Raw genomic sequence first — 14,394 nt, forward strand, 5'->3', positions numbered from 1 at the left:
GTGCACAAGCAGGGCTAGGTTATACTGGTGGCAAAGGCTTTATAGATAACAGACCATTTATGATGGATATGTTTGGTAAATCACCTTCAGGCATGAATATTCTCAAAGATTCTGGAGTGGCTGAGGCCTCTGCTGCTGCTTTAGGCACATTCAAACCATATGCTCATACCCAAGAAGATGAAGGGCATCAAGATACCGTGTTGAAAATATTGAAGGGTTCTTACAGTGATGACAATAAACATTTTAACCATGACGGCACTCTATCAGCTGCAGCTTCTGCAGCCGCTTTTGGTGATTTAGGAGTTGACAATAATTTCAACTCGTTTGCAGGCGGATTCGGTGGTCTTTATGACAGTCCCGCTTATCACCAAGGAGACATTATTGGAGGAGGGGCCGCAGCTGCAGCCGCAGGACTAACTGGATATCCAAGTGATTCTTATTCTGGCAAAAAATCGTCTCTGGGAGGATCTGAAATACTTCTTTCAATAGGCGGCAAAGGTAGCACTGGTGGTAAAGATTTCATGGGCGACAATATCGGTCTAACTGCTGATGCAGCAGCATTTGCTGGACATACAGGACCATATAAGGATTCAAGAAAAGGATCACCTATGTTTTTCATGCCAGGATTTGGCTCAGGTAATGGAATGGATAACTCTAATGCCTACGCAGCAAAAGCCGCAGCTGGAGCATATATGGGCAAAGAGCCAATGGATTATGGCATCGATGGAAAACCCAAGTTCGAAACAATTATTATTTCAAGTGGCAAAGAAGATTTGGGCACCAGCAACTTAAATGATGGAGGTTTCATCGCTGGTGCAGGTGCACAAGCAGGGCTAGGTTATACTGGTGGTGAAGGCTTTATAGATAACAGTCCATTTATGATGGATATGTTTGGTAAATCACCATCAGGCATGAATGTTCTCAAAGATTCTGGAGTGGCTGAGGCCTCTGCTGCTGCTTTAGGCACATTCAAACCATATGCTCATACCCAAGAAGATGAAGGGCATCAAGATACCGTGTTGAAAATATTGAAGGGTTCTTACAGTGATGACAATAAACATTTTAACCATGACGGCACTCTATCAGCTGCAGCTTCTGCAGCCGCTTTTGGTGATTTAGGAGTTGACAATAATTTCAACTCGTTTGCAGGCGGATTCGGTGGTCTTTATGACAGTCCCGCTTATCACCAAGGAGACATTATTGGAGGAGGGGCCGCAGCTGCAGCCGCAGGACTAACTGGATATCCAAGTGATTCTTATTCTGGCAAAAAATCGTCTCTAGGAGGATCTGAAATACTTCTTTCAATAGGCGGCAAAGGTAGCACTGGTGGTAAAGATTTCATGGGCGACAATATCGGTCTAACTGCGGATGCAGCAGCATTTGCTGGACATACAGGACCATATAAGGATTCAAGAAAAGGATCACCTATGTTTTTCATGCCAGGATTTGGCTCAGGTAATGGAATGGATAACTCTAATGCCTACGCAGCAAAAGCCGCAGCTGGAGCATATATGGGCAAAGAGCCAATGGATTATGGCATCGATGGAAAACCCAATTTCGAAACAATTATTATTTCAAGTGGCAAAGAAGATTTGGGCACCAGCAACTTAAATGATGGAGGTTTAATCGCTGGTGCAGGTGCACAAGCAGGGCTAGGTTATACTGGTGGCAAAGGCTTTATAGATAACAGACCATTTATGATGGATATGTTTGGTAAATCACCTTCAGGCATGAATATTCTCAAAGATTCTGGAGTGGCTGAGGCCTCTGCTGCTGCTTTAGGCACATTCAAACCATATGCTCATACCCAAGAAGATGAAGGGCATCAAGATACCGTGTTGAAAATATTGAAGGGTTCTTACAGTGATGACAATAAACATTTTAACCATGACGGCACTCTATCAGCTGCAGCTTCTGCAGCCGCTTTTGGTGATTTAGGAGTTGACAATAATTTCAACTCGTTTGCAGGCGGATTCGGTGGTCTTTATGACAGTCCCGCTTATCACCAAGGAGACATTATTGGAGGAGGGGCCGCAGCTGCAGCCGCAGGACTAACTGGATATCCAAGTGATTCTTATTCTGGCAAAAAATCGTCTCTGGGAGGATCTGAAATACTTCTTTCAATAGGCGGCAAAGGTAGCACTGGTGGTAAAGATTTCATGGGCGACAATATCGGTCTAACTGCTGATGCAGCAGCATTTGCTGGACATACAGGACCATATAAGGATTCAAGAAAAGGATCACCTATGTTTTTCATGCCAGGATTTGGCTCAGGTAATGGAATGGATAACTCTAATGCCTACGCAGCAAAAGCCGCAGCTGGAGCATATATGGGCAAAGAGCCAATGGATTATGGCATCCAGGGAAAACCCAAGTTCGAAACAATTATTATTTCAAGTGGCAAAGAAGATTTGGGCACCAGCAACTTAAATGATGGAGGTTTCATCGCTGGTGCAGGTGCACAAGCAGGGCTAGGTTATACTGGTGGTGAAGGCTTTATAGATAACAGTCCATTTATGATGGATATGTTTGGTAAATCACCATCAGGCATGAATGTTCTCAAAGATTCTGGAGTGGCTGAGGCCTCTGCTGCTGCTTTAGGCACATTCAAACCATATGCTCATACCCAAGAAGATGAAGGGCATCAAGATACCGTGTTGAAAATATTGAAGGGTTCTTACAGTGATGACAATAAACATTTTAACCATGACGGCACTCTATCAGCTGCAGCTTCTGCAGCCGCTTTTGGTGATTTAGGAGTTGACAATAATTTCAACTCGTTTGCAGGCGGATTCGGTGGTCTTTATGACAGTCCCGCTTATCACCAAGGAGACATTATTGGAGGAGGGGCCGCAGCTGCAGCCGCAGGACCAACTGGATATCCAAGTGATTCTTATTCTGGCAAAAAATCGTCTCTAGGAGGATCTGAAATACTTCTTTCAATAGGCGGCAAAGGTAGCACTGGTGGTAAAGATTTCATGGGCGACAATATCGGTCTAACTGCTGATGCAGCAGCATTTGCTGGACATACAGGACCATATAAGGATTCAAGAAAAGGATCACCTATGTTTTTCATGCCAGGATTTGGCTCAGGTAATGGAATGGATAACTCTAATGCCTACGCAGCAAAAGCCGCAGCTGGAGCATATATGGGCAAAGAGCCAATGGATTATGGCATCGATGGAAAACCCAATTTCGAAACAATTATTATTTCAAGTGGCAAAGAAGATTTGGGCACCAGCAACCTAAATGATGGAGGTTTAATCGCTGGTGCAGGTGCACAAGCAGGGCTAGGTTATACTGGTGGCAAAGGCTTTATAGATAACAGACCATTTATGATGGATATGTTTGGTAAATCACCTTCAGGCATGAATATTCTCAAAGATTCTGGAGTGGCTGAGGCCTCTGCTGCTGCTTTAGGCACATTCAAACCATATGCTCATACCCAAGAAGATGAAGGGCATCAAGATACCGTGTTGAAAATATTGAAGGGTTCTTACAGTGATGAAAATAAACATTTTAACCATGACGGCACTCTATCAGCTGCAGCTTCTGCAGCCGCTTTTGGTGATTTAGGAGTTGACAATAATTTCAACTCGTTTGCAGGCGGATTCGGTGGTCTTTATGACAGTCCCGCTTATCACCAAGGAGACATTATTGGAGGAGGGGCCGCAGCTGCAGCCGCAGGACTAACTGGATATCCAAGTGATTCTTATTCTGGCAAAAAATCGTCTCTGGGAGGATCTGAAATACTTCTTTCAATAGGCGGCAAAGGTAGCACTGGTGGTAAAGATTTCATGGGTGACAATATCGGTCTAACTGCTGATGCAGCAGCATTTGCTGGACATACAGGACCATATAAGGATTCAAGAAAAGGATCACCTATGTTTTTCATGCCAGGATTTGGCTCAGGTAATGGAATGGATAACTCTAATGCCTACGCAGCAAAAGCTGCAGCTGGAGCATATATGGGCAAAGAGCCAATGGATTATGGCATCGATGGAAAACCCAAGTTCGAAACAATTATTATTTCAAGTGGCAAAGAAGATTTGGGCACCAGCAACTTAAATGATGGAGGTTTCATCGCTGGTGCAGGTGCACAAGCAGGGCTAGGTTATACTGGTGGTGAAGGCTTTATAGATAACAGTCCATTTATGATGGATATGTTTGGTAAATCACCATCAGGCATGAATGTTCTCAAAGATTCTGGAGTGGCTGAGGCCTCTGCTGCTGCTTTAGGCACATTCAAACCATATGCTCATACCCAAGAAGATGAAGGGCATCAAGATACCGTGTTGAAAATATTGAAGGGTTCTTACAGTGATGACAATAAACATTTTAACCATGACGGCACTCTATCAGCTGCAGCTTCTGCAGCCGCTTTTGGTGATTTAGGAGTTGACAATAATTTCAACTCGTTTGCAGGCGGATTCGGTGGTCTTTATGACAGTCCCGCTTATCACCAAGGAGACATTATTGGAGGAGGGGCCGCAGCTGCAGCCGCAGGACTAACTGGATATCCAAGTGATTCTTATTCTGGCAAAAAATCGTCTCTAGGAGGATCTGAAATACTTCTTTCAATAGGCGGCAAAGGTAGCACTGGTGGTAAAGATTTCATGGGCGACAATATCGGTCTAACTGCTGATGCAGCAGCATTTGCTGGACATACAGGACCATATAAGGATTCAAGAAAAGGATCACCTATGTTTTTCATGCCAGGATTTGGCTCAGGTAATGGAATGGATAACTCTAATGCCTACGCAGCAAAAGCCGCAGCTGGAGCATATATGGGCAAAGAGCCAATGGATTATGGCATCGATGGAAAACCCAAGTTCGAAACAATTATTATTTCAAGTGGCAAAGAAGATTTGGGCACCAGCAACTTAAATGATGGAGGTTTCATCGCTGGTGCAGGTGCACAAGCAGGGCTAGGTTATACTGGTGGTGAAGGCTTTATAGATAACAGTCCATTTATGATGGATATGTTTGGTAAATCACCATCAGGCATGAATGTTCTCAAAGATTCTGGAGTGGCTGAGGCCTCTGCTGCTGCTTTAGGCACATTCAAACCATATGCTCATACCCAAGAAGATGAAGGGCATCAAGATACCGTGTTGAAAATATTGAAGGGTTCTTACAGTGATGACAATAAACATTTTAACCATGACGGCACTCTATCAGCTGCAGCTTCTGCAGCCGCTTTTGGTGATTTAGGAGTTGACAATAATTTCAACTCGTTTGCAGGCGGATTCGGTGGTCTTTATGACAGTCCCGCTTATCACCAAGGAGACATTATTGGAGGAGGGGCCGCAGCTGCAGCCGCAGGACTAACTGGATATCCAAGTGATTCTTATTCTGGCAAAAAATCGTCTCTAGGAGGATCTGAAATACTTCTTTCAATAGGCGGCAAAGGTAGCACTGGTGGTAAAGATTTCATGGGCGACAATATCGGTCTAACTGCGGATGCAGCAGCATTTGCTGGACATACAGGACCATATAAGGATTCAAGAAAAGGATCACCTATGTTTTTCATGCCAGGATTTGGCTCAGGTAATGGAATGGATAACTCTAATGCCTACGCAGCAAAAGCCGCAGCTGGAGCATATATGGGCAAAGAGCCAATGGATTATGGCATCGATGGAAAACCCAATTTCGAAACAATTATTATTTCAAGTGGCAAAGAAGATTTGGGCACCAGCAACTTAAATGATGGAGGTTTAATCGCTGGTGCAGGTGCACAAGCAGGGCTAGGTTATACTGGTGGCAAAGGCTTTATAGATAACAGACCATTTATGATGGATATGTTTGGTAAATCACCTTCAGGCATGAATATTCTCAAAGATTCTGGAGTGGCTGAGGCCTCTGCTGCTGCTTTAGGCACATTCAAACCATATGCTCATACCCAAGAAGATGAAGGGCATCAAGATACCGTGTTGAAAATATTGAAGGGTTCTTACAGTGATGACAATAAACATTTTAACCATGACGGCACTCTATCAGCTGCAGCTTCTGCAGCCGCTTTTGGTGATTTAGGAGTTGACAATAATTTCAACTCGTTTGCAGGCGGATTCGGTGGTCTTTATGACAGTCCCGCTTATCACCAAGGAGACATTATTGGAGGAGGGGCCGCAGCTGCAGCCGCAGGACTAACTGGATATCCAAGTGATTCTTATTCTGGCAAAAAATCGTCTCTGGGAGGATCTGAAATACTTCTTTCAATAGGCGGCAAAGGTAGCACTGGTGGTAAAGATTTCATGGGCGACAATATCGGTCTAACTGCTGATGCAGCAGCATTTGCTGGACATACAGGACCATATAAGGATTCAAGAAAAGGATCACCTATGTTTTTCATGCCAGGATTTGGCTCAGGTAATGGAATGGATAACTCTAATGCCTACGCAGCAAAAGCCGCAGCTGGAGCATATATGGGCAAAGAGCCAATGGATTATGGCATCCAGGGAAAACCCAAGTTCGAAACAATTATTATTTCAAGTGGCAAAGAAGATTTGGGCACCAGCAACTTAAATGATGGAGGTTTCATCGCTGGTGCAGGTGCACAAGCAGGGCTAGGTTATACTGGTGGTGAAGGCTTTATAGATAACAGTCCATTTATGATGGATATGTTTGGTAAATCACCATCAGGCATGAATGTTCTCAAAGATTCTGGAGTGGCTGAGGCCTCTGCTGCTGCTTTAGGCACATTCAAACCATATGCTCATACCCAAGAAGATGAAGGGCATCAAGATACCGTGTTGAAAATATTGAAGGGTTCTTACAGTGATGACAATAAACATTTTAAACATGACGGCACTCTATCAGCTGCAGCTTCTGCAGCCGCTTTTGGTGATTTAGGAGTTGACAATAATTTCAACTCGTTTGCAGGCGGATTCGGTGGTCTTTATGACAGTCCCGCTTATCACCAAGGAGACATTATTGGAGGAGGGGCCGCAGCTGCAGCCGCAGGACCAACTGGATATCCAAGTGATTCTTATTCTGGCAAAAAATCGTCTCTAGGAGGATCTGAAATACTTCTTTCAATAGGCGGCAAAGGTAGCACTGGTGGTAAAGATTTCATGGGCGACAATATCGGTCTAACTGCTGATGCAGCAGCATTTGCTGGACATACAGGACCATATAAGGATTCAAGAAAAGGATCACCTATGTTTTTCATGCCAGGATTTGGCTCAGGTAATGGAATGGATAACTCTAATGCCTACGCAGCAAAAGCCGCAGCTGGAGCATATATGGGCAAAGAGCCAATGGATTATGGCATCGATGGAAAACCCAATTTCGAAACAATTATTATTTCAAGTGGCAAAGAAGATTTGGGCACCAGCAACCTAAATGATGGAGGTTTAATCGCTGGTGCAGGTGCACAAGCAGGGCTAGGTTATACTGGTGGCAAAGGCTTTATAGATAACAGACCATTTATGATGGATATGTTTGGTAAATCACCTTCAGGCATGAATATTCTCAAAGATTCTGGAGTGGCTGAGGCCTCTGCTGCTGCTTTAGGCACATTCAAACCATATGCTCATACCCAAGAAGATGAAGGGCATCAAGATACCGTGTTGAAAATATTGAAGGGTTCTTACAGTGATGAAAATAAACATTTTAACCATGACGGCACTCTATCAGCTGCAGCTTCTGCAGCCGCTTTTGGTGATTTAGGAGTTGACAATAATTTCAACTCGTTTGCAGGCGGATTCGGTGGTCTTTATGACAGTCCCGCTTATCACCAAGGAGACATTATTGGAGGAGGGGCCGCAGCTGCAGCCGCAGGACTAACTGGATATCCAAGTGATTCTTATTCTGGCAAAAAATCGTCTCTGGGAGGATCTGAAATACTTCTTTCAATAGGCGGCAAAGGTAGCACTGGTGGTAAAGATTTCATGGGTGACAATATCGGTCTAACTGCTGATGCAGCAGCATTTGCTGGACATACAGGACCATATAAGGATTCAAGAAAAGGATCACCTATGTTTTTCATGCCAGGATTTGGCTCAGGTAATGGAATGGATAACTCTAATGCCTACGCAGCAAAAGCTGCAGCTGGAGCATATATGGGCAAAGAGCCAATGGATTATGGCATCGATGGAAAACCCAAGTTCGAAACAATTATTATTTCAAGTGGCAAAGAAGATTTGGGCACCAGCAACTTAAATGATGGAGGTTTCATCGCTGGTGCAGGTGCACAAGCAGGGCTAGGTTATACTGGTGGTGAAGGCTTTATAGATAACAGTCCATTTATGATGGATATGTTTGGTAAATCACCATCAGGCATGAATGTTCTCAAAGATTCTGGAGTGGCTGAGGCCTCTGCTGCTGCTTTAGGCACATTCAAACCATATGCTCATACCCAAGAAGATGAAGGGCATCAAGATACCGTGTTGAAAATATTGAAGGGTTCTTACAGTGATGACAATAAACATTTTAACCATGACGGCACTCTATCAGCTGCAGCTTCTGCAGCCGCTTTTGGTGATTTAGGAGTTGACAATAATTTCAACTCGTTTGCAGGCGGATTCGGTGGTCTTTATGACAGTCCCGCTTATCACCAAGGAGACATTATTGGAGGAGGGGCCGCAGCTGCAGCCGCAGGACTAACTGGATATCCAAGTGATTCTTATTCTGGCAAAAAATCGTCTCTAGGAGGATCTGAAATACTTCTTTCAATAGGCGGCAAAGGTAGCACTGGTGGTAAAGATTTCATGGGCGACAATATCGGTCTAACTGCTGATGCAGCAGCATTTGCTGGACATACAGGACCATATAAGGATTCAAGAAAAGGATCACCTATGTTTTTCATGCCAGGATTTGGCTCAGGTAATGGAATGGATAACTCTAATGCCTACGCAGCAAAAGCCGCAGCTGGAGCATATATGGGCAAAGAGCCAATGGATTATGGCATCGATGGAAAACCCAATTTCGAAACAATTATTATTTCAAGTGGCAAAGAAGATTTGGGCACCAGCAACCTAAATGATGGAGGTTTAATCGCTGGTGCAGGTGCACAAGCAGGGCTAGGTTATACTGGTGGCAAAGGCTTTATAGATAACAGATCATTTATGATGGATATGTTTGGTAAATCACCTTCAGGCATGAATATTCTCAAAGATTCTGGAGTGGCTGAGGCCTCTGCTGCTGCTTTAGGCACATTCAAACCATATGCTCATACCCAAGAAGATGAAGGGCATCAAGATACCGTGTTGAAAATATTGAAGGGTTCTTACAGTGATGACAATAAACATTTTAACCATGACGGCACTCTATCAGCTGCAGCTTCTGCAGCCGCTTTTGGTGATTTAGGAGTTGACAATAATTTCAACTCGTTTGCAGGCGGATTCGGTGGTCTTTATGACAGTCCCGCTTATCACCAAGGAGACATTATTGGAGGAGGGGCCGCAGCTGCAGCCGCAGGACTAACTGGATATCCAAGTGATTCTTATTCTGGCAAAAAATCGTCTCTGGGAGGATCTGAAATACTTCTTTCAATAGGCGGCAAAGGTAGCACTGGTGGTAAAGATTTCATGGGCGACAATATCGGTCTAACTGCTGATGCAGCAGCATTTGCTGGACATACAGGACCATATAAGGATTCAAGAAAAGGATCACCTATGTTTTTCATGCCAGGATTTGGCTCAGGTAATGGAATGGATAACTCTAATGCCTACGCAGCAAAAGCCGCAGCTGGAGCATATATGGGCAAAGAGCCAATGGATTATGGCATCGATGGAAAACCCAAGTTCGAAACAATTATTATTTCAAGTGGCAAAGAAGATTTGGGCACCAGCAACTTAAATGATGGAGGTTTCATCGCTGGTGCAGGTGCACAAGCAGGGCTAGGTTATACTGGTGGTGAAGGCTTTATAGATAACAGTCCATTTATGATGGATATGTTTGGTAAATCACCATCAGGCATGAATGTTCTCAAAGATTCTGGAGTGGCTGAGGCCTCTGCTGCTGCTTTAGGCACATTCAAACCATATGCTCATACCCAAGAAGATGAAGGGCATCAAGATACCGTGTTGAAAATATTGAAGGGTTCTTACAGTGATGACAATAAACATTTTAACCATGACGGCACTCTATCAGCTGCAGCTTCTGCAGCCGCTTTTGGTGATTTAGGAGTTGACAATAATTTCAACTCGTTTGCAGGCGGATTCGGTGGTCTTTATGACAGTCCCGCTTATCACCAAGGAGACATTATTGGAGGAGGGGCCGCAGCTGCAGCCGCAGGACCAACTGGATATCCAAGTGATTCTTATTCTGGCAAAAAATCGTCTCTAGGAGGATCTGAAATACTTCTTTCAATAGGCGGCAAAGGTAGCACTGGTGGTAAAGATTTCATGGGCGACAATATCGGTCTAACTGCTGATGCAGCAGCATTTGCTGGACATACAGGACCATATAAGGATTCAAGAAAAGGATCACCTATGTTTTTCATGCCAGGATTTGGCTCAGGTAATGGAATGGATAACTCTAATGCCTACGCAGCAAAAGCCGCAGCTGGAGCATATATGGGCAAAGAGCCAATGGATTATGGCATCGATGGAAAACCCAATTTCGAAACAATTATTATTTCAAGTGGCAAAGAAGATTTGGGCACCAGCAACCTAAATGATGGAGGTTTAATCGCTGGTGCAGGTGCACAAGCAGGGCTAGGTTATACTGGTGGCAAAGGCTTTATAGATAACAGACCATTTATGATGGATATGTTTGGTAAATCACCTTCAGGCATGAATATTCTCAAAGATTCTGGAGTGGCTGAGGCCTCTGCTGCTGCTTTAGGCACATTCAAACCATATGCTCATACCCAAGAAGATGAAGGGCATCAAGATACCGTGTTGAAAATATTGAAGGGTTCTTACAGTGATGAAAATAAACATTTTAACCATGACGGCACTCTATCAGCTGCAGCTTCTGCAGCCGCTTTTGGTGATTTAGGAGTTGACAATAATTTCAACTCGTTTGCAGGCGGATTCGGTGGTCTTTATGACAGTCCCGCTTATCACCAAGGAGACATTATTGGAGGAGGGGCCGCAGCTGCAGCCGCAGGACTAACTGGATATCCAAGTGATTCTTATTCTGGCAAAAAATCGTCTCTGGGAGGATCTGAAATACTTCTTTCAATAGGCGGCAAAGGTAGCACTGGTGGTAAAGATTTCATGGGCGACAATATCGGTCTAACTGCTGATGCAGCAGCATTTGCTGGACATACAGGACCATATAAGGATTCAAGAAAAGGATCACCTATGTTTTTCATGCCAGGATTTGGCTCAGGTAATGGAATGGATAACTCTAATGCCTACGCAGCAAAAGCTGCAGCTGGAGCATATATGGGCAAAGAGCCAATGGATTATGGCATCGATGGAAAACCCAAGTTCGAAACAATTATTATTTCAAGTGGCAAAGAAGATTTGGGCACCAGCAACTTAAATGATGGAGGTTTCATCGCTGGTGCAGGTGCACAAGCAGGGCTAGGTTATACTGGTGGTGAAGGCTTTATAGATAACAGTCCATTTATGATGGATATGTTTGGTAAATCACCATCAGGCATGAATGTTCTCAAAGATTCTGGAGTGGCTGAGGCCTCTGCTGCTGCTTTAGGCACATTCAAACCATATGCTCATACCCAAGAAGATGAAGGGCATCAAGATACCGTGTTGAAAATATTGAAGGGTTCTTACAGTGATGACAATAAACATTTTAACCATGACGGCACTCTATCAGCTGCAGCTTCTGCAGCCGCTTTTGGTGATTTAGGAGTTGACAATAATTTCAACTCGTTTGCAGGCGGATTCGGTGGTCTTTATGACAGTCCCGCTTATCACCAAGGAGACATTATTGGAGGAGGGGCCGCAGCTGCAGCCGCAGGACTAACTGGATATCCAAGTGATTCTTATTCTGGCAAAAAATCGTCTCTAGGAGGATCTGAAATACTTCTTTCAATAGGCGGCAAAGGTAGCACTGGTGGTAAAGATTTCATGGGCGACAATATCGGTCTAACTGCTGATGCAGCAGCATTTGCTGGACATACAGGACCATATAAGGATTCAAGAAAAGGATCACCTATGTTTTTCATGCCAGGATTTGGCTCAGGTAATGGAATGGATAACTCTAATGCCTACGCAGCAAAAGCCACAGCTGGAGCATATATGGGCAAAGAGCCAATGGATTATGGCATCGATGGAAAACCCAATTTCGAAACAATTATTATTTCAAGTGGCAAAGAAGATTTGGGCACCAGCAACCTAAATGATGGAGGTTTAATCGCTGGTGCAGGTGCACAAGCAGGGCTAGGTTATACTGGTGGCAAAGGCTTTATAGATAACAGACCATTTATGATGGATATGTTTGGTAAATCACCTTCAGGCATGAATATTCTCAAAGATTCTGGAGTGGCTGAGGCCTCTGCTGCTGCTTTAGGCACATTCAAACCATATGCTCATACCCAAGAAGATGAAGGGCATCAAGATACCGTGTTGAAAATATTGAAGGGTTCTTACAGTGATGACAATAAACATTTTAACCATGACGGCACTCTATCAGCTGCAGCTTCTGCAGCCGCTTTTGGTGATTTAGGAGTTGACAATAATTTCAACTCGTTTGCAGGCGGATTCGGTGGTCTTTATGACAGTCCCGCTTATCACCAAGGAGACATTATTGGAGGAGGGGCCGCAGCTGCAGCCGCAGGACTAACTGGATATCCAAGTGATTCTTATTCTGGCAAAAAATCGTCTCTGGGAGGATCTGAAATACTTCTTTCAATAGGCGGCAAAGGTAGCACTGGTGGTAAAGATTTCATGGGCGACAATATCGGTCTAACTGCTGATGCAGCAGCATTTGCTGGACATACAGGACCATATAAGGATTCAAGAAAAGGATCACCTATGTTTTTCATGCCAGGATTTGGCTCAGGTAATGGAATGGATAACTCTAATGCCTACGCAGCAAAAGCCGCAGCTGGAGCATATATGGGCAAAGAGCCAATGGATTATGGCATCGATGGAAAACCCAAGTTCGAAACAATTATTATTTCAAGTGGCAAAGAAGATTTGGGCACCAGCAACTTAAATGATGGAGGTTTCATCGCTGGTGCAGGTGCACAAGCAGGGCTAGGTTATACTGGTGGTGAAGGCTTTATAGATAACAGTCCATTTATGATGGATATGTTTGGTAAATCACCATCAGGCATGAATGTTCTCAAAGATTCTGGAGTGGCTGAGGCCTCTGCTGCTGCTTTAGGCACATTCAAACCATATGCTCATACCCAAGAAGATGAAGGGCATCAAGATACCGTGTTGAAAATATTGAAGGGTTCTTACAGTGATGACAATAAACATTTTAACCATGACGGCACTCTATCAGCTGCAGCTTCTGCAGCCGCTTTTGGTGATTTAGGAGTTGACAATAATTTCAACTCGTTTGCAGGCGGATTCGGTGGTCTTTATGACAGTCCCGCTTATCACCAAGGAGACATTATTGGAGGAGGGGCCGCAGCTGCAGCCGCAGGACTAACTGGATATCCAAGTGATTCTTATTCTGGCAAAAAATCGTCTCTAGGAGGATCTGAAATACTTCTTTCAATAGGCGGCAAAGGTAGCACTGGTGGTAAAGATTTCATGGGCGACAATATCGGTCTAACTGCTGATGCAGCAGCATTTGCTGGACATACAGGACCATATAAGGATTCAAGAAAAGGATCACCTATGTTTTTCATGCCAGGATTTGGCTCAGGTAATGGAATGGATAACTCTAATGCCTACGCAGCAAAAGCCGCAGCTGGAGCATATATGGGCAAAGAGCCAATGGATTATGGCATCGATGGAAAACCCAAGTTCGAAACAATTATTATTTCAAGTGGCAAAGAAGATTTGGGCACCAGCAACTTAAATGATGGAGGTTTAATCGCTGGTGCAGGTGCACAAGCAGGGCTAGGTTATACTGGTGGCAAAGGCTTTATAGATAACAGACCATTTATGATGGATATGTTTGGTAAATCACCTTCAGGCATGAATATTCTCAAAGATTCTGGAGTGGCTGAGGCCTCTGCTGCTGCTTTAGGCACATTCAAACCATATGCTCATACCCAAGAAGATGAAGGGCATCAAGATACCGTGTTGAAAATATTGAAGGGTTCTTACAGTGATGACAATAAACATTTTAACCATGACGGCACTCTATCAGCTGCAGCTTCTGCAGCCGCTTTTGGTGATTTAGGAGTTGACAATAATTTCAACTCGTTTGCAGGCGGATTCGGTGGTCTTTATGACAGTCCCGCTTATCACCAAGGAGACATTATTGGAGGAGGGGCCGCAGCTGCAGCCGCAGGACTAACTGGATATCCAAGTGATTCTTATTCTGGCAAAAAATCGTCTCTAGGAGGATCTG

At 44.1% G+C, this 14,394-nt stretch overlaps 1 protein-coding gene across 1 annotated transcript in view; it reads left to right on the forward strand.

Moving 5' to 3' along the window:
- LOC144431415 (uncharacterized) overlaps positions 1-14,394 on the forward strand; it is a 54,468-nt gene that overhangs the window by 14,225 nt on the left and 25,849 nt on the right. The window contains exon 2 of the mRNA XM_078119527.1: positions 1-14,394. This exon is cut by the window's right edge and continues 15,113 nt beyond it. Coding sequence (XP_077975653.1) covers positions 1-14,394 — 14,394 coding nt within the window.

This window comes from Styela clava, chromosome 13, assembly GCF_964204865.1.
Source record: "Styela clava chromosome 13, kaStyClav1.hap1.2, whole genome shotgun sequence".
In the NCBI taxonomy this organism is placed as follows: domain Eukaryota; kingdom Metazoa; phylum Chordata; class Ascidiacea; order Stolidobranchia; family Styelidae; genus Styela; species Styela clava.